Source organism: Trachymyrmex cornetzi, unplaced genomic scaffold (assembly GCF_001594075.2).
Source record: "Trachymyrmex cornetzi isolate Tcor2-1 unplaced genomic scaffold, Tcor1.1 scaffold16, whole genome shotgun sequence".
In the NCBI taxonomy this organism is placed as follows: Eukaryota; Metazoa; Arthropoda; class Insecta; order Hymenoptera; family Formicidae; genus Trachymyrmex; species Trachymyrmex cornetzi.
The window spans coordinates 7,072,601-7,098,455 of NW_017296201.1; the positions used below are offsets into that span (position 1 = coordinate 7,072,601).

General features: G+C 32.7%; 3 protein-coding genes across 5 annotated transcripts in view; 1 reads left to right on the plus strand and 2 right to left on the minus strand.

Moving 5' to 3' along the window:
* The window catches only part of moody (G-protein coupled receptor moody), a 13,043-nt gene extending 7,308 nt beyond the window's left edge, over positions 1-5,735 (minus strand). For both annotated transcript variants that reach the window (XM_018504100.1, XM_018504101.1), the window contains exon 1: positions 5,031-5,735. The gene's annotated coding sequence lies outside the window, so the exon portion shown is untranslated. The remainder of the gene's footprint in view (positions 1-5,030) is intronic.
* Positions 5,736-10,517: 4,782 nt separating this feature from the next.
* On the plus strand, positions 10,518-14,122 carry LOC108758873 (protein trapped in endoderm-1). Its single transcript, XM_018504077.1, has 4 exons — positions 10,518-10,736; positions 12,062-12,300; positions 12,551-12,863; positions 13,275-14,122. Exons 1-4 carry the CDS (start codon positions 10,518-10,520, stop codon positions 14,106-14,108), a joined length of 1,605 nt encoding a protein of 534 aa, XP_018359579.1. The 3' UTR covers positions 14,109-14,122.
* Positions 14,123-14,413: 291 nt separating this feature from the next.
* Positions 14,414-23,635, minus strand: LOC108758871 (sensory neuron membrane protein 1). 2 transcript variants are annotated; one of them, XM_018504075.1, is made up of 9 exons: positions 23,550-23,635; positions 21,567-21,680; positions 20,351-20,508; positions 19,586-19,785; positions 19,013-19,215; positions 18,032-18,287; positions 17,537-17,748; positions 17,184-17,410; positions 14,414-15,533 (listed from the first exon to the last, which is right to left on the minus strand). In XM_018504075.1, exons 2-9 carry the CDS (start codon positions 21,669-21,671, stop codon positions 15,320-15,322), a joined length of 1,575 nt encoding a protein of 524 aa, XP_018359577.1. In that variant the 5' UTR covers positions 21,672-21,680; positions 23,550-23,635; the 3' UTR covers positions 14,414-15,319. The 2 variants fall into 2 exon arrangements, with proteins under 2 accessions (XP_018359577.1, XP_018359576.1); XM_018504074.1 differs by lacking the exon at positions 23,550-23,635 and adding an exon at positions 22,192-22,338.
* Positions 23,636-25,855: the final 2,220 nt, after the last annotated feature.

Below are 25,855 nucleotides of genomic sequence, written 5' to 3' on the forward strand. Positions count from 1 at the left end.
GCGCGCGCGCGCGCGCGCACGCACGCACGCACGCACGCGCACACACACACACACACACACACACACACACACACACACAAACGCGCGCACACAACTCACTTTGGTCAAGCATCTCAAAGAGGTGGATATCCGACCGTGCCACCTCCACGCAGTATACGCCGCATCTGAATGCGGCATAACGCATGACTAAAGCGAATGACTAATAGTAATGTCTCGTAGTTTAGTAGAACACGTGCATTTTAGCGAAAACAAGACTGGAATATCTTAAGCTTAGATCGATTCTCGTTATCTACCAAATATTGATATTACTATTACTATTTATCGTCTTCGTGATCAGTAATGATTAGCGTGCCAGGGAACACAATTGCGACATTACGGTGAGGCGCATAAAGTCTGTATCAGACTACCGACTCTGCAAGCCACCCCGACTGCCAACTTTGACTGCCGACCAATAATGAACCAATCACATTGAATCAGTCTTATTGTGATTGGTCCGTTATTGATCGGCAGTCAGAGTCGGTAGTCTGATACGGGCTTAAAAGAGACAGACATGGGATTCCCACGAAGAGGAAACCGCGATCTAAAATTCCGGTACGACGCGACACACTTGTTTGAAGCGATCTGACGCAAAACGGATGTAACACGACGCATTTATTTCAAAACTGTTTCCTGAAATGCAACAGAGAAATGTGTGGCACTGGATTAATCATTTGTTTTATTGTAATTCAACAAGATTCATAAGAGCATAAAATTCCAAAACTGTTAAAAATATTAAAATTATGTATTATAAATATTTATCGAATTAATATATTCTTATAAGATTTATTATAAAAAGTAAAACTTATTGAGAACTGTAATAATTTTCTAAATAAAAATGTATTGAGTCTATTATCAAAAATATAATTATTATCAGTAATTAAAAAGGATTAACTTAATAATGTGTGTGACATATGCTACATTTATTTCTTTATACGCAATTAAATTTCTATATTGTTCCTTCTTCATTCTTGTTTTATTTCAATAAATCGCATTTCCTGTTCCGAACGAATATGTATATCATATCTATTCCTAAAGATGCTGAAGACTCTAAGTGAGCGAATCGCAAAAACGATTGTCTGAAGACGTGTGGGACGTCTGACATTTACGTTATGCAAATTCCGCGCGTGCGATTCTGCGCATTAAAATAATTCTCTGACGTAGACAACGGTTGGAGAACAATCTTACGTTTGGAAAGACAAGCCGTAAGAATTTATTGTTATTTATGGGCTCATGACGAAGGGCGCCACCGACGGAAATGGGCCGTCCGGAGAATTTACGAAGGACAATGCGAGACTCTCACGATGAACATCACTATAATCCCCTATTTTTCGTGTATCAATATCACTCCGATCCGTCCGAGAATATTTCACACTTAATTAAAAATTAAGTTAAATGTTTCATTAACACTAAATTATTGAAATTAATTCCAGATTTCAATAATTATAATCCCATCAATCTATTTCTTGCTGCGGGCTATGTTTTTTCGATAATTACAATCATTAATGATCGTTAGGAGAAAGTCTTAAAGTTAAATATTCTGTTTAATTACAAACGAATACTAATTAAGGTGAAACACGTTTCCTATTTGAATCGAACAATACAGCTGTGACGTCGATCTATGTTAAAATGTTTTACGTCATCTTTCGGGTATTCGAATTCACATAGCGATTAGTACATTTAAAAATCTATAAGTTGTGCGATTTATCTTTCTTATTCTGTCTCCGACCGTTCGATCGCAGGCACGCTAAGTAACTAAGTTTACTAATGACTGCGGGTCACCGATGCGTGAGTCACTTGTGTTATTGAAACATGTATAACGGCTCGTTATTACAAACTCGTGCAATAGGCAATAGGCACGTATCAATTTTATCAATTTGAATAATTACTTTTAAGTGTTGATATTATTATTGCTATATTTCTTCAAATTATCTATCTAAATTAATTTCATATTATTTATAAATGTATTTTATTAATTTAATGTAAAAAAATAATTAATGTAATTATATAATTTTAAGTTTCTATATTGTAATTCCATTATAAAATAGAAGTATATTATAATTTCAAGACATTTTTAATAAATTTACGAGAAATCATCTATAGATTTGAAAAGTATGCACATTCTCGCTTACGTTAATTTTAGGAATCGCGACGAAGAACCGCGAATAATCCCTTTATCGATTAGCGATTATGATCTATGTGTAAACGCATAGTTGCGAAGGGTGCGTTGGATTTGGTAAACTGGGGTCAACCCGCGGTGCATTAACCCCGATTGAGCTTAATTAAGGGAAATTAACGGACACCCGGTACTAGGCGTCCCCTCGCGACAAAAAAAAAACGATGAAAGCCACGGAAGACATGGGAACGCATTAACGCGTCGCGTCTCGTTTCATACATTTTGTCGAGATATTTAATATTATCATAACCGCACTAAATTATTATCAGAAGAAACTCGAGGAAATATTGAAAATGTGAAAAAATTGACAATTAAAACAAAAATCAAATCTAACAAGAGAGAAATTAATTAAAACAATTAAAACTTTAAATTTAAAAGAAATTATTTTTAAACGTATATATAACCTTCGTTTGTATCGAAATAAACAGTTGCTATCATCATAATGCGATCACGTTTCAATAACATGAATGGAAAATCTATATTGGTAATTATTGCGATGGTTTTTATTAGAATTAACATTAAGGGGATGCTGGAGTAACGGTCGAACTTAATCAAGGTCGATAGTACAGACTTTTTAAAATTCCAAATTCGATAATAGTGACATCTTTCATTCATTTCTTATACTTATTATATATCGTTGTGTCTCGCTCAAACGCATTCATCTGTCCTTATCTAACATATTGCAACGCCATCTCTTAGAAAGAGATCAACTAAAATACTGTTCGGTTTCATGGCTTCACGTCAATTTTATTCGTAGTATACGAACGAAATTTTTGGCGACTCTTTTCTCTTATACCAAACCCCTACCTCGTTTCTAAAAGCATATGATTATTCTTCGAGGTTTTCTGTAGGCTGCTGGCTACTTATTTTAAACGGGTAAAATCTGAAACTCTTATATGCAGCACATATTGTTGAATGCAGGAGCCGGTGACAAAACTACAATTTTTAATTTTCTTTCATTTTTCGTATTAAATTGTAGCTGGCAGCCTGTGTTGTCGATACTTTAATTGTGGAGAAGGACTTTTTAATCCATAAACACAATTAAGAGAAAAGATTCTTTAAAAATTAATGGTAAAACAGGACACTCCAGCATCCCCTTAAAAGCTTATTAATTTTTTTATTAGGTCAAAAGATATAATTTTATTAGGCAAAGTATCGTCGTATAGTTGAATAGTCTGATCGGATTGCAGATATGACTTAGAAATAGGCGCGTACTTGTATTTAATTTTGATATCATTCACGCAATAAATTTGATTCAATGAACGAGACTTAATCGAACCGTCGTTGACAGAGGAAGACGCAGCATAAAACCGCGAATTATTTTTTGTTCCGTGGAAGTCCTCGGCGACGAATTGACGTCACTGAATGATTTCCGTGTTAATCATACGGCGAACGGCAATGAGTCAAGTTGAGTCACGGTGAAAGTACATAGACCGAGTCGGCGCGAATCGTCGATGCATCGTCGATCCGCGTCTCGGCCGTTTCGTTGCACCTCGCTGATTAGAGGTGCGTTTAAATCTTGCACGCGGATTTACGTTTATCAGAGGATTATATCAGCTACTCGTGTAATACTTCGGATCGGAACCCATCGATTTACCTCCTCCGATATAAATTAACATTGAATAACATACCAATATCATCGTTTTGAAACGCTTATTCATAGCGTTGAAGGAGATATTTAATAAAATAAACCGCACCTATACAAAATCATTATTATTAATAATTATCCACTGAAATTAGACCGATAAGAATAAATAAACCGATAAGAAAAAATTAAAACAAGTAATAATGTAGATTATTACGTAATCTTTATTATGTATGCAAAATGCTTTTTACGTCGTTTTGACGGTATAATCTTTGATCTCGAGGTATAAATGAGTGAATACCGAATGTGCGAAAAGATACATGCACACGGGTTGAGTGCAGGATTGTTGAAAGTCAATCGAGTCGCGACAACTCTCGCCCACGAGATCACCACGTGGTGTGGATGTCAAATGTCTGCACGTACGACACAAAACATGTGTCGTGCTATTCATACTGTACATTTAGCGCCAAATATGTTATACTCCGGGTGACATTAAAATACCCACGCTGAACTAATTTAAAACGTAATGTTTTCTTACAACTATTATTTTTTACATGAATATATATTTACGGAGATTTTTAATTTATTTAAACAAATTTATATATATATATATCGCAAACGTGCAAAAAGCGAGTAATAATGATCTATGAAGTCGTAAGATTTTTAAAAATCTATACAATAATTCTGAAATATTAATTATTATTTATGAAATATTAATCATCTTTGGAATTTGAATAATTGTGTTCAATAAGTATTCGTATACTCATTTATAGTTGCTTGAAGATCCATTTTCGCATTAACTTTCGGTACGACCCAGCTAATTGAATGCTACACCATGCGTCATAATTCTCTCCACGTCACGTTTCTAAATTGCCCCTCGGGAACATCAACTCGCCACGCTTTTTTGCCCGATTCTCGGCAATGGTCCCACAAGATCGCAGGCCAACACCGCCCTTGAGATCGGGAGGACTCACGCTAGTGAAAACCATGATTACGATCAAGTGGGATAACATTTTTTTAAAGAATCAGTTAATCGAATATGCGAGCAATTATCTGTTATCTTATTTCATCTTCTTTTAAGTTGAGACTGATTTGTGGAAATCGGTTATGTTTCGTGAAATGTGACTTTAACCATTAATTAAATTAGTATACCGTGAATTGATATGCTGTAAAAGTTGAGAAAGGGAAGAATATAGATAACAAATTAGAATATATTTCTCGTACGTCACTTACCGCTCGTTAGCTATTCTTATCTTGAACCAGCCATAAGTTTGTCATCGAACCAGGTAATCAAAGAGTGAGAGAGAAATCTATTGACTTTTGTTGACTGAAGAATATGACAGGAATTTTCAATTCAACAACAGCCTTCCTCTTCAGTGCGTCCTTGCCTCTGTCTTCATAAGAGACGATTAAAAGTCACTTCATAATATGTTAGACTGAGAATTAATTATAGGATTGTTTCAAGACATGCAACAATTTTCCTTTCAGTCGTCAGTCTTCTTTAATAGTTGACTAGTTTGACAAATTTGATTTGATATCAATTATCCTGTCGATCCGGTATATTACTCGAATATTTTCTTTTCTTCTCCGTTTTATTATATAATTGTTTTTCTTCAATTTTCTCCAAGGAACTTCACTTCGCTAAATTTTCAATTAATTTTTACAGAGTCCATTTGACGTTCTTTTCTTCGAAAGGAAGCTGATCCCATTTGTTATCATTCGCGGGAGTGCACTTGTTCCAGTTAAAATAGATTTTTATTCCAAATTTTATTTTTAACTATCTTGGAATGTGTTTACTTCTTTATATCGGATAATATCTCCGGCTTCGCTCGTTGTAATCCGGACAACTAGCGAATTCAATTGCGCGCAATCGATTCTACGGGGACCGGGCCGACTCGGGGACCACCGGCGTGAACCACCGGTGTTGCTCGGGCACCGTGAATGGACTGCTGCTTACCCAGCATTCCGTCAGATTGTACACACGCTAGATACGGGCCCCGCGAGTAGGGCGACCGCAGGAGGAGGAAGAAAAGATGTGGCAAAGGAGAGGGAGTTGCGGGGGAGCGGCTCGGTATGGTCTTGATGACGAACAGCGGTGTGTGCGATGGCACATCTGCACCCAAGACTCGGCGAAGGAGATCCAGTTGAACCTTCCGCTGTGACACATCGGCCTGCTTCTTTGTAAATTGCACGGAATGTGCTGAAACTGCGTATATCGCGTTCTTTCATTTAATTAGGACGATGTAAATTACAAATCTTGATCGATTGATCGTTTTGTAAGGCTTTCCTTATACGAAGTAATTTAAGAAATATCGTAGGATATAAAGAAATGTTTACCTTCGGTCTTCTAAGTATCTCTATCGAAAAAGAGATTAAAATGTTTCTTATCTTATTTGACGTGATTTTTATTTCTGTCTTGATTGCTTACAAAACAGTCATTTAATGTAAAAAGAGACAAACATATTTCAAAGAAAAAAAAGGTCATTGTGAAACTCGTGAGTCATACGCGGATATGTACGAGGCATTAGAGGTACATGTATAACAACAAGAGTGTTAATAATCAGAAACAATTAAATGCTACATTAAAGTAAATATAAATAATGTAAGTATATTACAAAATTATAATATAGTATGTATATACAATACATATAATATAAGATACTTAATTATACTTATAATATAAATAAATGAGACAATTAATTTTATTCATTTTATTACGTTTAATCGAGGTATTTTATAAGAAAATTTTTAAGAATATTTATTATTTTAAAAATTGTTAAAAATATATCAAATAAAATTAAAATTTCAACGGAATAAGCTGCCCGATTAAAAATTAACTATCTTGCGATGATAAGTACAAACCGCAATATTATACATGTAAGCTCATGGCGAACCATATTTGGTATACCAAATTCGCGTAAGAACTCGTATTTGAGTAACTGCGGACCTACTCGCGGTCAACTGATATCTAAGATCGCCACTCTTTATTAAGTGGGCGCGTTTATTACGTAAGAAACTGAAGATACGGCGAGGAGAGTGAATTAAACCTAACGAAGTGGAACCGACCGGCGGCATTAATTGGTATGACTAATCGAACGTCTCGTTAGTTTCACGCGTCACAAAGGAGACCCGCATCCAGTCGCGGTTGTCCGGAATTAATTCCATCGTCCAAAACTCTGACTTTTCCGATCTATTTTCGTAAAAGAAGATTGATATTATCGGTGTAATTTATTTATGTCGAATATAACAATCAATCCATTTATGGATATAATACTAATAACACGTTTGTGCAGCGTCCTAGATTTGCCGGATGCTCTTCCGGCGAGTAATAGATACGCAATATGATAGATTAAAAAATATCAATCATCACAAAGCAAAGAGATTATTGTAGAGAATTAAAGAATTATCAACTATTAAGTTTTATGTAATAAAAAAAGACTAATTTTTAATTAATCAAAAATATGTTCACGAAAACATCAAGGATAGATTTCAGAGAAAATTAATTAATTAATTTCTTATATTATTTAAAACATTAATAAATTGTATACATAATCCACTAATTGCGATTACCAGATATACTTTTACAAATTAATTTTTTCACAAGCTCTATTAATCCAAAATTTACAGTAAATAAATATTTACTCAATAAAAAAATGTAATACTTAAATCAAATTGATGGTTCTTGCATCAAATAAATATATGTTTACATTTAATACTATTCAAACATATATTTATTGAAATTTAGTACATTTTTTTCTATTGTACTTTCCTATAGCCGGAGATTTCAGCGATCCTCAGAACTCGGACAAGCAGCGAAATGGGGAAACGTACTTCCGACTCGCACGCTTCCGCTCGCGATCGTTTGTGCGCAGCTGGAAGGCTCTCCCCCTCACTCCCACTACTAACAAAATGCAATTATTTTTAAAAAGGATGTAGGGACGCTCTCGGTTTCCAGGGGACGGTACGCTCTCGATCATCAGACATGTAGGTGCTTTACCACGAGTGGCATATCGGCGACATGGGGCTGACTGGCACCGTTTTAACACTTTCGCTACCACGTCGTCGACCATGTAATATCCCAATTTACACAATAAATTGTTTATAATAAGGCTGATGATCGGTGCCCTCATTCGGTGCTTATCTTATTTTTGTAAAATTTAACGCAACTATCTCTTATATTACATTTCGATATATCGCAAAAAATTTCTATCATAATAAATAAAAGATGGTCAAAAAATGTCTTCTATAATTATCAAATCGGTTACTAAAAGGAAATTATCTCGACAGAGGAATAAAAGGAGGAGTCGAATTTGGCGCAAGCGCAGCATCCGCGAAAAGTGCATACTCTTGTATACACACTGATTCTTGCTAATAATTCCGTCAGTTTATTCGTGAATTTTACCAGATCCACTTCGTTCGCACATCTGTTAATTCTATTCCTTCTTTTTGTGTTTCCTTGCCGTGTCATGAATTAGCAAATAAATTTAAATTTGACTTCATCATAAAAGTAGATCCTCTCGTTACCGTAAATATATTGCACCGATAATATTAAGAAATTGCGACAGATGAAATTTATAGCTTCCCAGAAGGAACCACTTGAGTCTGCAATGCCAAAGTCATCATGAGAACCGACAAGACGAGAAATAAATTGGAGACGCGACTAACGTCATTCCGGTTTCGAAAGGAGCGAGAAAAGATCGTCACGAAGATCTTAAATCACTATCGATAATCATCGCTGTCGATGAATCAGAATCAGTGTTTTTTATTTTCGCAAAGGTAAGCGTAATGCCGTGGAATGAAATAAAAATCTGGAATTTCTATTATTTATTTGAAACAATTCTTTTGTTAAACAGTTGAAAGCTAAATCGCGTTAAAACGTTTACATTGTTCGTCTGTTCTTTATCAATGAACTCTCTGAATTGGTATATACAGTGCAATATACAGTGCAAAGTTATGAAGTGAATTAAACAAACTACATTTATTTCACTTCAATTTATTGCACTGATCTCAAGAAACATCAAATAAAAAAAAAATCAAAACGATTTTATTTTATCGTCATGAAAGTCAAAATGATAATTTTTTGTTACAAAATTTTATTGAGAATCAAAATTTTATTAAGAATCAAAATAAAGTCATTTTTAAAATTGATTTTTATATGTTCCTTGAGGTTCACCAATTCAGAAAGCTTATTAATAAAAAACAGACAGTGTGTTGTCAATTTTTATTGTTTTATATTACGTTTTTGTTCGCTCATTCCAATGCATCTAGTGAAAGCAACTTATAATTTGTGTGCGAAAATTGATATGGCTGTCGGCAACGATTCGCGACTATGCCGGACTGTATATATGAACTGACCATCGATACTCTGCGAGACTACAGGTCGCGCGAGGCCGGTTTGGACCATAGAAACGTCTGAGAGTTTACTCTCTCGCGAAAGAGTTTATCGTCTCAGGTGGCGAAAATAGATCTCTCTGTTCCTTTCCGACGCACTGGCACCGTTGGGAGAAAAAAGAGGCGTGCTGGATCCAACACATAGACACGCGCAAATGGTGTGCAAAATTCGCGCCTCTGAAACGGCAAAACATGTGTCGGTTGTTAAACGGGATCGTGTACAACACAACGAATAATTAAGGAAAGAATAAAAAATACGTACATTTTCAGACTAGAGCCATGTAAATTCTTGAGCACATCTCTTACCGAGAAACTTTCTTAATTACATACTATGTAATTAAAGTATAATTATATTAAACAATATAATATATAATAATGCATAATTTTTACGAAGGTGACAAAGTGTCGCTTAATCACGACATGATAATTACTACTTTCTAAATTCTTTGAAGTGAAATCTCACTCTAAAAAGTGAGATTTTACTCTCCTAATTGAGATTCATTCTCAAAGTTTTTACTAGAAAGTAATTACGATCATTTAAATCACTCTATATTATGTAATCTCTCTTATAATGGATGAAATAGATTATATACGAGGTGTCCCCGAACTTTTTTGCCAATCACTTTTATGTAGATAGAGCGGACTAAACTGAGTCGAAAAGTCTTCTACCATTTTGCAATTTTTGCAGTAGTTAACAAGAAATTAATTACTAAAAATTGCCAAATATTGATCTTGAACGATTTTTTACTCAAATACTATGAACTTTATAGAAAAGCTGCAAGAGAGACAAAAATAATTTATTTTCTTCTCATAAAGTTCTGAGAATTTTTTCAGAATTTTTTAGAATATTTTTTAATATCCCGTATTTTCTCATGTTGGTAAAAATAAGAAAATGCAGTACTAAAAAGTTGATAAAAAATTCCGAAAAAATTCTTAGAGTTCTATAAGAAGAAAATAAATGATTTTTGTCTCTTGCAGTTTTTCTGTAAAATTGATAGCATTTGAGTAAAAAATTATTCAAGACCAATATTTTGCAATTTTTAGTAATTAATATCTTGTTAACTATTACGAAAATTGCAAAATGGTAGAGGACTTTTCGACTCAGTTTAGTCCGTTCCATCTACACAAAAGTGATTGGCAAAACAGTTTGGGACACCCTGTATATAATAATAATTTATAAACAGTTGTTGATTATTATTTTAAAGGATTCTCCCTCTAAAAGTATCAAGATAAATAAAATATCTAGCGAAATGTAAAATGTCAAGACTCTATTTACGGTCTTGACACGACATTCGTAGACGTACTCGACGAGAGTTCGGTCTTCCACAGATGTTGAAACACTGGTGGATGACGAGCAACGAAACCGGACGCAACAGCAGCGGCGACAAAGCAATCGAGGAGATGCTGCAGGATCCGGGATCAGTGATCCTCTTCGTTGACTATCCACGGTGGCTGCTGTGCTTTGCCGCCGCCTGCTGCATACTCTTCATGCTGGTCGGCATTCCGGGAAATCTCATTACGGTGATCGCATTATTTCGCACCAAAAAGGTAACTGTAGCTGTAACTTTGTTTAAAAAATGATATGTAACTTTGTATAAAAAATCCTATCCTATATAACTTTGTATAAAAAATAATATGATAATAATAAAAAGAAAAAGCGAGTAGAGAAAAAGCAAACACAGCTCAAGCTGAAAATTGATCGATCAGTAGATTTGTCGATATGAATTTCGCGCAACTTGGACGTTGCAAGAAACAATGATGATTTGTAAAAGAAGGGCAATTCGAAAAAATAATAATATGCCATCGTGCTAATGTTTTTACAATTAAATTCCTCTCTAAAAGAAAATATTCTGAAATGCTTAATGTACAAATAACGCATTTTTATTTGTAAATCGTTTTGCGCTACTTATTGCAATAATTTTCCCGACTCGTGTTCAAAAGGCTTTAGTATACTGAATCCGTATCATGTAAAGTTACTCAAGTTTCCGGCATTGCTTACACGCAGAAATTTTAAAAGCTGCCAGAGTGGTTTACCTCGAGTCATTATATCTCTTTAGTCTTACAAGGTGTTAATCCAAGCTGCAATGACGTTAAACTATACAGAATATTCCTCAGTCTCATATTCTTAATAGTTTTATTTCATAAAAGGATTCTATATTATTTAAGTTTTATATTTTATTAATCTTACATGTTAATTTTTTATTGCCATTTTCACTTTTTCTCTCTTTTACGCTCGAATATACCCATTTGATTTTAAAAATACAAATTTTTAGAGAGAGTTCCAAATACAAAATAATTGTTCTATGAATAGTGGAACGTATTTTGTTTCTAACATGTTTGTTATTAAAAAACATCGATTATGAGGTTGAAAAAGGGGTCGTCGGCACGATTCTATGGCTAAATTTCTCACCAAAGTCAATCATCAATGAGTTAAGTTTGGAATCGATTACGCGGAACCGACCGCATATACAATCATATGTTTTCACGAAGGTTCACGTACTCCATTCCGATATAATCAACTAGAACTGAATCGAGAAGTCTCCATCGATTTTATAGTATTTACTTCGAGAAATTCGGGAGAGTTTTTATTCGATAATTTCGCGAATTAATTTTCACGTCAACGATTTCTTTGTTATTATACATGTATTATCAAATATCTGCTCTAATCACGTACAACAATAAAGTATTATAATTAAATACAAAATGATTTATTTAAGTGTTCCAAATAAATTCTAAAAAGCAATTCCAGATTCCAGTAACATAATAAAGATATTTTGTAAGGAAATATTTTTGTAATTTAAATTTTATTTTTAATATTAATTTTGTTTTTAATTTAAAGTTTCTACAACCTTTTACAATTAATTTTGTTACAGCTAAAGAACGCTACCGCGGTCTTCATTATGAATCTCTCGATATCAGATTTGATGTTTTGCTGTTTCAATCTACCACTCGCAACTTCAACGTTCTGGCATAGGTCGTGGTTATACGGACCACTTCTATGTCGGCTGTTTCCGCTCTTGAGGTACGGCCTCGTTGCAGTCAGCCTCTTCAGCGTTCTCGCGATCACAATCAATCGCTACGTCATGATCGGTCATCCTAGTCTCTATTCTACGTAAGTTGTTAATTCCATGCAAATATTTTATTTTTCAAAACTATTTTTTATTAATAAATCGAATACTAAATGATTATTGAGCCTGTAAAAGCTAATAAAGAAATAAAATTATTACAGTAATAATTTAAAAAAAAATTTTTTCAAAAACCGAGTCTTGATTTAAAATCTTTTCTATTTTAAATTTGTTAATTTTTATATAAGAAATTATATTCTTAATTCTATTACAAATTAATTTGAATGTTATTCAAAGGTTGTATAAAACGAAGTTCTTAATACCGATGGTTTTGGCGATATGGATTATTGCTTTTGGCTTGCTGGTCGTCACGTGGTTCGAACGATTCGGACGTTTTGGATTGGATCCTGTTATTGGATCCTGTACGATTCTGCCGGACATAAACGGGAGGAGTCCAAAAGAGTTCCTTTTTGTCCTCGCATTTTTAATACCCTGCCTCGCTATTATCGTTTGCTATGCTAGGATTTTCTACATTGTTCGCGAAACTGCTTCGAAGAGTAGAAGCAGAGTGAAGATCTTCAATGTAGAACCGACGGAAACTAGCCATGACGTAAGATCTATTTATTTTTGTAACAAAAGAAAAGATAAAAGATTTAACTCAAGGGAAAGTAAATCGCAGAAAATACATTTAAAAGAATAAAAAAGAAAAGAGATTCTTTTATCTCTCTATACGTTATGTTAAAAAAAGTTATATGCTTGACGATACACTTTTGAATTTGTATACTTCAAATTAAATAAATAAAAATAAATAAAACATTAATAATAATCAGAGAGTATATTATAAAAGAAAATTAATACGATAGCTAAAAAATTATAAAATTAAAAAAATAGCTAAAAAATGTTATAAACATTTTGCTAAAATGAACTTTTTATTTAATTTATTAAAGTTTAATTATATTCTTTTAAATATTCTTTTAAACACCGATTAAATCTTAGTTTATCGTTTTAATCATCTTTACAGCAACCGTCTACTACGAAAAATCGAGAGCAAGAGCTCTCTGTCCTCTGCGTTCCTTTCTCATCGATGCAAGCGGTTTTTCTTAATCCAAACGAAGGAAGGAATCTCGAACTACCATCCACATCCGCCAATGAAGATTCATCATCGTCCAAGCAGCTAATCCACGAACAAAAAACGAATAGTACGATGAATATGCATACAGATGATCAAACCACGAAAATTGCAAAGTCCAACAACGGTTACGATGCTTCAGAAGCCAGCCTATCGGGAGATATACCATTCGTGGACGAACGTGCAATCGAGAAATCGGACTTCACAGAAACGAAACTGTTTTTTGATCGGAACCAGTGCGAGCTGCAACAGAAATTGTCGGAAAACCCTTGCAGTCGACTAGGGAGGTTGACTGGTCAAGCATCCTTCATGATGGAGTCCTCACTCCAGAGGATCGTCGGTGGCGAACCCTCGGATCGATTGGATTCCAGACCACTCGAAGAAATTAGCGAATCTCATGCAAGAAAGGCGTTTCGCAGGCAGTCAAAGTTCATGAGTGTCGGCAGAATGTGTAACGGCGTCGAGTACGCTACGCCCAGAATGTCCGCCAAGGACCGGAAACTGTTGCAGATGATCCTCGTGATATTCGTGTCGTTTCTAGTGTGCTACCTGCCGATCACCGTCACGAAGCTTTTTCAGGGGGCGGTCTTTCAGAACTGGCAGGGCCTCAATATCGCCGGCTACATACTCATCTATCTGACAACATGCATCAATCCTGTTATCTATGTTGTGATGAGCTCCGAGTACAGGAGCGCGTATAGATATGTGTTGCTGTGTAAAAGATGAACAGAAAATAAGCGGAAGGATGGTCTACTGACACTCAGCTGAAAGTCTGAATATAAATAATTAGAAGGAAATGATAATTACATATATAAATAATATGTAATTTATATCTGTTAATGCATTTGTTTATGATTTGAGAATTTTTGTTGACGCTTATCGATGTTTTCCTTTTCATAAGATTATCGTCTGCAAAAATTAATGACACTTACGTAGTGAAAATTGTGTATTTATTTGTTAAAATAAACGTGTAAATTTTTAGTCTTTTAGTTTTAGTATTTTAAAAATAATTTTATTTATATATTTCGACAAAATTAGATAAATATATTATTTCTTTAACGGTATTCGCTATTTTTACTCGCTTTGTATCTAGTCGGATGATAGTTGTTGTATTTAATCTATTAGAAGATACTTAAAATCTCTAAATCTAAACGGTTCCTTTTCATTAAGTATAACTAATTATGTATGTCTATTGTCAGCGGTCCTTAATCTTTTTATATCTTTGCGTGCCGAATCGCTATATTATAAAATCAAAGTTCATGTATTAACGGCATAAAACGCGTTTTAAAATTCTCATAAAGTTTAAAGTTGAAAAATCCTCAAATATATATTTACATAATTGATTCACGAACCGAGAAACGAAGATTAAGAACTGCTGATTCATACTGTACAGTGTACATTATTACAAGTGCATTATAAAATGAGAGATTTGTAACATTCTTACAACGAGGTAGTTAAATAATTAATTTCAATTATGTTTCACATGACGCATTGAGTCTTATCTACATCCTTATTTATATATTCTCGAGATTGATCATTTTTAAAGAAAAACCGCATTTATCTTTGGTAAATCTGGGCTGAAATGTCATGTTATCTTTGGTAAATCTGGGCTAAAATGTCAGCTCCAGATATGCATGGTAACAACATTATTGCCATGATTGTTTATTATACATATTATAGTCGTGATAACTTTAGCCCTTTTAGTCCTTCAGTCACTTAATGCCGCCACATTAAATCCTTATTTTACTTTCATGAAAAAAGGATAGTTTGTTATCCTATTCTTTTCAAGACACTTTTATCCTTCGTCATATTTGAAAAAGCCTGCTCAACTATATATATTTTAACAATAATTTTAGTTAAAGAAAGATATCTGGGACTGAAGGGAGATGGACTTTTGCGACGTTAATATTCATATTAGCTTTCCGCTAATAAGCGGTTTAATTTCTGTCGAGGCTGGACGGTACCGACGCCGCTTGTATTGTGCTGATGTTCATCCCAGGTGGCCAGCTCTTCTCCGGCTTGTTGTCCCCGCTGGTCTTCGGAGTAACTTTTGTAATATCCAATTTGCCGCTATCGCGATTCTTGTAATAGAAAAATCCAGCCGCGCCGCCCAAGCCTATCCCTCCAAGTATTAGCAGCCACTTTAGAAAACTGCAAATCGTAGTACAAAGGAAGTAATTATAAGAATGGTGTTAAATTGATTGCATGGCACGTGTAATTAAATTATATACTAAGAAAAACATTTTTGATATTTATGTGGTTGTTCCAAAAAATGACTATAAATTAAATCATCCCAATCAGTAGACCACATTGATTAAATGTTTTTTAAATATTTTTTCTTCATTGATTTTACATTTGTAGGTTATCATTGCAAAAAAAACATTTATTAAACATTTAAAAAATATTTAATTTACATTTAAAATATTTAATTTACATTTAAAATTCGTGTGTCAACTAAACGTTTATAAAATATTTATTTTAAATTTATTTTACATTTATTTCACATTTATTAGTCATTTGTAACATATACGTAACAAATATTTTTTTCACGTTCATTTACTATTTATTTTATATTTAATTCACATTTGTTTTACATTTATTTCACATTTATTATAGTTTTTAGTAACATACATGCACACGTAACTTAAATATATTCTTTTCACGTAACTTAAATATATTCTTTTCGTCATAATTTTTAAATTTTTTTGTGAATTTTGGATAAAAAGCGAGTGTAAAAATAATGAAACCTTTTTTTGAATTCTTTAAGACACGAGCAATCTTTTGATGTCCCTCGATTGCAAAAAGTAAATACAAATATTGGACTAGGATCCACTTAACCTTTTATAAACGTGCAAGTTTTTAAACAACTTTAATATAAAATACAGCGGAATGTACATATCTTCGATTTGTGATCCGCAAAGCACAAGTTTAAATTTTGAGATAATTCATAACATACTTCATAACATTACTTCATAATATGAATTTTTAATATTATATGAATGATTTCTTAAAATAATTTTTTGACATTAAACACATGTTTTTTGGTGACATAGCACTATACCAATTGGTAATTACCAATATCACGAAAAAAATATGTACTTAATGTCAAAAAATCATTTTTAGAAATTATTCATATAATAACAAAAAATCATGTTATAAAGTGTTAAAAATACGTTTTTTTAATTTAAAATAAACATTTTTTAAATGTAAAATAAACGGATTTTAAATGTTAAAAAAATGTTTTCAAATGTTTTTTAAATGTAAAAAGAACATTTTTTTAATGAATAAAAAAGAATCTATCCCATTAATTAAACATTTTTTAAATGTTTTTAAAACGTTTTTTGCAATGAAAAAAAACGTTTAAAAAACATTTTTGAAACTTTTTTTGCTGATTGGGATAGTAATTGTCGTATAAGAATACCAAATGTTTTATTCCCATTTATGTTGCAGTCGGATGACTCTCTCTCTCTAATCAGAAATTTGATCAATTTTGTAAACCAACATAAAGCAGCTATTAGAAATTTGCTACCAATCAGAAACTAGTCCCAAATATATTTAGACGCCATTTTGCGCAATAAAACATCTTGTATTCATGTAATTATCATAGTAATCTTAATAATTTTTATAGTAACAATAACTATATGTATATATATTATATATATATATATATATAATTATAGTCATTTTCGATCATACATTTACTGTTGATAAAACTATACATATAGTTATTATTACTAACATTATATTGATATTGTTAAATATAATTATTTAAAAAATATTGCCGCAAATCGCAACACTCACTTGACGACCGCCATCACTTTGAACACCATCTTTACTTTGTTGACGAACTCGTCGCCGAGAAGAACCCCTTCCTCTACCCAGAACAGAGGCAGCAGCGCATTTGGAAAATTCTTCATCAATTTGAATTTTGCTACTGGTTGTATGAACATATTGAACTGCAACCGCTTATGCGCGCGTATTGGTGTCGCCGTCATCGGTTCGAAATCCATGTCGATTTCATGCTCATCCTGTCGATGAATACCATTTATTCAAAATTACAAATCTTTCATATTTAATTCGTTATAGTTATTTCATAAAATTATTTCCTTATAACTATCATGATTATCGCAATATATTGTTTCTCTGTCGATCACCTGATTCGGGTGCAAGCCATCCACCATCTCTAAATATTTTCCATCGGTATCGTAAAAATGTGGTAGAGATCCAATAATAGGGACGCCTAAACATTTCGTCATATCGTAGAAATTTCTCGTCATACAAGTCTCCGGTGTTGGACAGAAGCACTTTTCCATAGGATTCGTGCTCATATCTCCTAAATTCGCGGTGTAACGGAGAGTCTTAACGCCTGTGAATTCGAGATGGTTATTAAAAATGAAGTTAAAGTAATAAATAAAAGTAAATATACATATATATTTACTTGTGTCACATCATATTGTGTTTCGACATTTTAAAAAATTATATAATTATAAGTTTTATAAAAGATATATAAATCGTTACATAATTTCTCAATAACAAAGTATGCATAATTCTGCAAATGTTTTTGCATTTCGAGAGACATTAAAGCCTCAATTCTAATTTCACTTCTTGTAAAATTTAAATTTTATATTAAAAAATTTGTAAATGCATGCCTTTGACTTTGGTGTGGCGCTCGAATTGTGCACTAAGACTTCGACAGATCTCATAGCCGAATGAGACGACATCATCGTCCGGCCCGAATAAAGGTGCGAAAATTGTCGAATCAGTACCATTGAAAGCATTGCAGTGATCCTCCGGCCAGATGTCTAATGCGGGCTTACCATTGAATTCTAAGACCTGACCGACTTCCTTGTAATTTCTAACACCACGCAGAACTTTCATACGTTCCGGCACGCCGGTACCGTTTTTCTATAAACGTTAAATTTTCCGTGAAATAATAAATCGTACTTTTATTAAAGAACAATGTAATAAATTTTTGTAATTTTTGCATACTTTTTATGCATGCATTTTTCGTAAGTATAATGTAACATCCTGCTAGATTACCAGATGCAACATAATAGTTTATTATTATCTCCAAGCATGACTCGTTTTTTTTAACATGCAATTAGGCTACTTTATCTACTTTATCATCATATCTCCAAGAAATCAGGGATGTTACAAAATTACGTTAAAATAATGTTCACATTATCTAAAGATATAATACAAAAATATATAGTTTCAGAAACAATAGTTACTTAAATCACTCAACGATATTTAGAACATTTTAAACAACTTTATCTATAAAATAATTGTGGCAACATATGAATATTCTTCATTTATTAAAGCATTATTATCTTCAAGCACTTTAAAACACATGTATATACAATCTTTGTATTAAATAATTTATCTTTTTTTTTTAAACCACACTGAGAAAACACTAAATTTTAATAAAAATTTGTTTTAATAATTCTAAATATTTACTAAATGTAAACATATCTTTATTTAATACAAAAATCATTAATTTGATTTAACTATTATTTTTTTATTAAGAAAATATTTATATGTTGTAAGTAAATGTTTTTTTACTTATACAATTAGTGTTATTCAACGAAATATGTATCAAGATTTAGTAAATTTTTTTTCAGTATACCTACCCCGCCAAAGAGGGAGAACTTGTAGCGATTTTCACCGTCCGGTATCAGATCTTTCGCTTCCGTCTTCAATAGATTGCACACCGCCGATCCGGCGAAGTCTTTCACGTCGCAATCGACAGGTAGACCGTCGAAAAGTATATCCTTTGCCTTCGCTGTCACGAATATCGAGTCCGGTTTGTGAAAGATGCTATCGACGGCTTTGCCTACGTTATTCAATGGTAATAAATTTTAACAAGAGAGAATATGGACATATATTTTAAGATTAATATAATGACATTTTTTGTAAATTGCTCGCTATTTTTATTAATTGAACTTAATCGTCGCATGAGGCAATGCACGTGTCACAAATATGATGACGATCGAGGCAACGGAGACCTTATAAATAATTCGCACCTTCGCCCAAGGTGTACATACACTATAGGAAAACGTATCTCACGTTCCACTTTAAACCTTCCGGCACACATTTATTATTATAGTCCGCGTCGACCCTGTGCGATACAGCCGATTCGCGACTGCAATCGATACACGACATTGAAAGAAAATATTTAATACTGATAAATCATTTGTACGTACCGACGACACCGATCGCAGCGGGTTTGTCCAGAAGGGTGGCTCCCACCATGCCCAGAATCATGAGATGAGGAAATACCATTATCTCCTCGCCTGTCAATCCGTTGCTCTTCTTGGGGTTGAAGAACCACGTTGTCTTCATGCTGTACTCGACGGAGTCCTCATCTTCTCGATCGACGAGATCAAACTTCACCTTGTACTCGCTGAAGTTGATATTTGAATGTTGATATTTTAAAAGATTCGAGAATGAACAAGTTTACGAAAGTAGATGTGATTCTTTATTAATATGAATTAAATAAAAAAAAAGTCTAGGCTGATTAAAACAAAATTGGCTACACATGAAAAGGATGATTTTGCTGAAGTATCTAAAAATTTAGCTAAATACAGATCTGAAAATGATTTTATTAAACTAATAAACTAATAAAATAATTATGTAAGACATTCAAATATAATGGACAATGTTGCATAAAATTTTGACATTCTAACAACTAACTTGTGTCTAACAAAATTATTTTCAGATCTGTATCTATCTAAATTTTTAGCTATTTTAGTAAAATTGTTCCTTCCATGCACCTATAATGAAAAATGTGAATAATTGAATATAGAATTTAATTGTTAATAGGAAAAGAACAGAAACAAAGTTGGTTTTAGATACTGATGTCAAATCTATAAATTCTGTAAGTATTAGATTTGAAATATACCATTAGATTTCAAATATTAAATCGTATATTTTCGTATATATTGAGAGTATTAGTAAAAGTTACTTACTCGTAGAAAAACGGCCCGACTTCCTGCACCCTCGGCTTTTTACCCTCCTTAATTTCATCAGGATTGGTTATATTGAACATGTAAACCTTAAAATCCAGTGGAAACGGAACAACCGACCACATATCGCGTATCTCACTTCCTGGTTTCAGTTGAACCGCCTATACATTTATGTTAAATCTTGTCAGATTACAAACAAGGCTCTCGATTATTCATAGAAAACTTGACGGCATATTATTTCAAACATTGCAATAAAAAATGAATCTCTATTCCATGTGGATTGCACAAATTATAGTTTTAGTGATAGACGCGAACATTTATGTCGGTGAATGTTCGGTAATTATAGTTGTGAGAGTAAAATAAATGTTTATCCGGTCACGAAATTAATTCTGAAAATGCGTCTAGGTTTCATGTAGCGGAAGAAAATTACATTAATTCTATCATTTTTGGACAGGAAGTTATATTGCAATAAGATGTCAAAATAATATATTGTAACAACATAATCATTAGACTGCGGATATTTATGCAAAATACTTAACCGAATATTAACTATCGGATAGTTTTAGCAGTCAATCGTTGTTCGTTAAAGCATTATTAAAAGGTGAAGTAAAAAGATTGAGAATGCCATCTGTAAATGTGCAATTTATGCAAAATATGCATTTTATGCAAAACATTCAATTAAGTATTTTGCATAAATATCCGCAGTCTAATAATCATAACTTGGGTTCAAGGATTTCGTGACATACGCTTTCAGGGAATGATTTGAATGTTTCACGCTACATAAACTACAAAATAATAATTACTTAGAAACCAGACGTTTACGCAAAATTTCTGAGAATGGCGACAAAAATTTTTTTAATTATACGAAAATTTATTAATATAGCATAAATATTTATATGTATAGGTATGTAATATAACATTAATAAACAACTTTTTCGTGAAAACCTGGAAAACGAAATCTTGTGAATAATCTAAAAAACATATATGCGTATATCTCTTTGAAATTAATTTTGTACGCAGAAATAAAATTATTGAAAAATCTATAATTTATAACACAAGAAAATTGCTTAAGTAAAAAATATATATTGCTGTTATAGAAATATATCACTTTCTTAACAAATGTGTAATCATTTGTTTACATTTTCTTTATAAAATAAGATTAAAATATTTTATACAAAACAAAAATAAATTTATTATTAAATTCATAACATTCACTCACCTTTTTAATTTGCGATTTAATCAATGCTGGGAACCCGCACCAAAGTAGAATGCCGAAGATAAACGAAACTCCACCGCCAATTCCGAGCTTCTTTATCGACACCATTTTAACGCCCTGCAGAAACGCCAAGTGATATTTAGGCACAAATATACAATTGGACCGAAATAGATATTTTGAACGTATAAACAATCATTTATTAAAACTTCGGATTACATAAAATTGAGAATACGCATTTAAGTTTGCGGATCTATTACATAATTACATACTGTCTAAATTCTTATGAGGATTTCACTTTAAAGAGTGAAAAGTGACCCTCTTGAAAAAGAGTGTTTCAATTTTCAATCTTTAAGAATGAGATTTCACTCTTATAGAATGAATTTTATTTTAAAAGTTTTAGAGAGTATTATCTACTTATTGGAAATTAATATCAATTATGACTTATCGCGCCAATTAAAGTCAGGACATTATCACATGGCGTTCATAAAGGAAACGCAAGCATGATAATTGTCGAAAACTCAGCCTCGATTTTTTTCTGGAGAAATTGCGTTTATGAGGGAACGTAAATTTTTCTCGAGCTCTAGTCTTGATTCGCGAAGATCGAAGATCAACATTAAATGATCGAAACCTTATTATATTCTTCAAGAACGCGGAGTACGTTGTCAAACGTTTTGCCGAACGGAAACGCGTACAGCAACTTCGAACGTTTTAAAACATCGTACATCCTTCGAAGTTCGCGAACAGCGACGTCATATGCACGTCGCTTGGTGACCATTACGTTTGATAATGACACTTAGAAACGCCTATTCTTGTTGGTCTTGCACCACTCTGATTCGAAAGAAACACATTTTGCTGCACTGCACTTAATAAAAAAAGATTCAAGATTCCTCTTCTTTAAGATTCTCTTAATTGACTTCTCATGTTCATGAAAATTTTGTCTGCGATGCCTAAACATTAGATTACGATGAATATTACAACATAATGTATAAGATACTAATAAAAAATTAAATATAACAATAAATTAAAGTAGCATACGTGTTTAAGTATTCTTAAACTTGATACATAGAAGAAACGGTTTTGCTGAAGTATCTAATTTAACTGGATATAGATTTAAAAATAATTTTGTTGGAATGTCAAAATAATTATGTAGAACATTTAACATAGAACGTTGACGACAATTCTGCAAGAAGTTTTAATATTCTGATAACTTGTACGTTTTATATGATTATTTTGATGGTTTAAATAAAATTATTTTTAGGTCTATATTTAGCTAAATTTTTAGATACTTCAGCAAAATTATCCTCTTTATCTAGTAAAATATAAAATAAAGTGTGTAAGGAAAAGATATATTCTTTGTTTTATTACTTATTCCATTATTAAATTAATATTTTTTTTTTAGGTACTGAGAATATCGAATTAAAAATCGCAACATTTAATAATACGAAAAAATTAATTAAAAAGTAATTAATTTATCCATAATTTCACGTTAAATAATAATATAATAAAAATCAAGAAGTACCCGAAAAAAATTCTTTTGAGTGGATTTCGTCTCTTTCTATTTTTATCTTCGTGATCCAAACAAGTGAACTAAGCGCATAATCTCCTCAATATCTGCGTATCAGTATTCACTATCAATATCAGTATTCAGTATTCGGTAATCTGTGTGATTTTAACATCAATATAGGTATATTTAGAGTATCAGAATTTCTTGAAAAATTTTTTTTGTCGATTGTTTTGCAGATAAATATCGCTTTGTGTGATTTACGTTCCTTTCTCGCCTTTAGATTTATAAAAACCGGATCGGTCGTATAAGCTCGCGTTAAAATTTCAATTGTTGAGATTTGGGATCTTTGTTCACTCCATAATCCTTTTTTCACGCAATACACTACTCGCGTCGCTTTATCCGCGCTTAAAATTTTGTACGAGTATTTTAAGCTATTGAGAGTCGTAAGATGGAAGCCTCGTTCTTCTCAACTGTCTTCACACCTGTGCGGTCTTCCGACCGAACTCTTCGCACCACCCTTGTCCTCGTTGTCGTCGACGTCGCCGTCGCTGTTGATCGTGCGCGGCTCGTCGCGAACAGACTGCCCGCGCGATAATGACACCGATGTCTTACATCAGACCGGCGTCGGCGTACTCCTACTTGTTCGGCCCTGTTGTCTTCTCGGTTTCCCTACGTAATAGTACGGCATCTCCAGCAGAATAGGCTCCATCAACTACGTCGACATTGCGTTCGACGTGTAATTTTACTCGCTGACTCGCAAATACGTGACACTGAAAACAAACCTGTGATCAAAGTCAAAGAAAAAATTAGGCTGGTTGATTCTAAAGTCATGATGACCCTTGCTTGTCGCGTGTGGTCTTCAATAACGTATATATTATAATATGATAAATAAACATATTGAAAAAGAAATAAACAATTGATCGTTTTACTAAAAGTTTCTTCAACTAATTGTGTGATAATTATAAAGTTATTATAATTATCTGATTAAGAATACCTTTGGGATTCGGTCGTTATTCAGTAGGTTGCGATTGACGAAGATCGAGATTTATGAAATGTAGTCTTGCGTCAAATTAATCCTCTATCTACAATCATATTCTTCCTTCCGCCGCCTGTAATCTCGGGTTTTTTTGTCCAGTTCAAGTTTTTTTTTACTGTTCCAGTAAAAAAACTGTTTCCAAAAATGTGGGAAAATTCGGAGTTACTTTTGAACACCTCTGTTACATGAGGCTCCACTACTAACAAGATATTTTAATAGAAGGAATCCGTTTTTATCTTCCTTTATTTTGAAGAAATTTGAAAGTAAAATTTTTCTTGTACTAAAAAAGACCCAGATTGCAAATGGAAGGCTAAATTTACAATAAAAGTTTATTGATGCATTTCTCTGATTCTCTCTGACACTCCTGTTTTTCTCTTTTTCTTGGATTAGTGTGAAGATCTCCAATCTCTAAAAATCAAAATTCCTATTACCAATTTTTCTTGAAACAATTAAATTTCTAAATATTATTAAGAAGAAATGTTTTCTCGGAAAAATCATAGACTTTCGTACGAGTAAAGGCTTTACATTTAGACTCTGCGTTTAGACTCTGCGCTAATCGATTCGCTTGTTTCATGTATGTCTTACCTGATTTTTTATGTAGAGGAAAGCCTCCTATTATGAGACAGCGCCTAATATGAGATAGCGGCGTTTCTGCTAAATTAATAAACGCTATACATTGGTTCCACCATAAATGTATTGCTCTTGAATTGAAAACTATTTTTTTAGTAGAAAATTTATTATTAGATCATGCCTGTAGTCATTGTAAAAAAAGATTTTAGAATTTGGATGTCTTCAAGTTTCATTAAGATGAGCCTTTAAATCTTGTTTATTATTTAATAAATAAATATTTGGCAATAAATTCTTCATGTAGTGATAGAGTAAGGTCGTACTAATAAAAAACACGGGATACGTTGAATTGTTTAATTACAGAAATTAGATTTGATAATCGTAAAAGCATAAGGTGTGGAAATCATAATATGAAATACTCAGGGTATTTCTAATAAGAAATAACCCATGCTCCTATGTTATAATGAAAATTGTTGTTAAAGTATAAATGTTATTGTACAATAATAAAAAGGATAACCGGAATGAACGTCGAGTGCCTATTTCTGCGATTCCAACTACCTAAAGACGAGTTCTGGGTATAATCTATCGCATGCTTATTTTTCGCGCACACTGGCTGTGTTTGTTCGTATTTTAGAAACATTAAATATAGTTTTTTAATTGCAATACTGATATAATTTGCGTTTTACTATCGATTTCTCAGAGCATCCATATTAGGAGCACAATTTTTTGACTTTGCGATTTGCTCACTTTTTACATTTCTTTAATTTAAAAAAAAATGGAATTTGAATTAAATTGTATATAACGTTATCTTATAGCTTATTAAATTCCCTTCAAAATGACCTATTATTTTTTTAAATTCTGCCCATAGACTTCTAGCATTTACCCAAAATGAACTCAGTATCTCATAATAGAAGTCTTTCCTCTATACAAAATAAGTTATGTGTACAATTTAAATTATAATATTATGTAAACGAAATAAGTGTATATTTATGTGTGTCTTTAAAATAAAAACCTAATTTTTTAAAATGTTTGTATTACAAATTAAGATATAATCTGAAATTTTTTTTTATTTCTCATTGCTCATTTATTTTATATTTTTTTATAAGTTGTCATTTATATTGTATTTGGTAATAGTCAGTGGCGTAACCAGGGGCTGCAGTCCCCACAGCTCCCCCCCCCCCCCAA

Bases quoted from the DNA above. Each gene is read 5' to 3' on its own strand.
- LOC108758873 (XM_018504077.1), top strand. From the start codon at position 10,518: ATGTTGAAACACTGGTGGATGACGAGCAACGAAACCGGACGCAACAGC. The intron at 10,737-12,061 runs GTAACTGTAGCT...ATTTTGTTACAG, and splicing joins CATTATTTCGCACCAAAAAG to CTAAAGAACGCTACCGCGGT. The intron at 12,864-13,274 runs GTAAGATCTATT...TCATCTTTACAG, and splicing joins CGACGGAAACTAGCCATGAC to CAACCGTCTACTACGAAAAA.
- LOC108758871 (XM_018504074.1), bottom strand. From the start codon at position 22,338: ATGGTCACCAAGCGACGTGCATATGACGTCGCTGTTCGCGAACTTCGA. The intron at 17,411-17,536 runs GTGATCGACAGA...ATTCATCGACAG, and splicing joins ATGGCTTGCACCCGAATCAG to GATGAGCATGAAATCGACAT. The intron at 15,534-17,183 runs GTGAGTGTTGCG...TACGATTTGCAG, and splicing joins AAAGTGATGGCGGTCGTCAA to TTTTCTAAAGTGGCTGCTAA.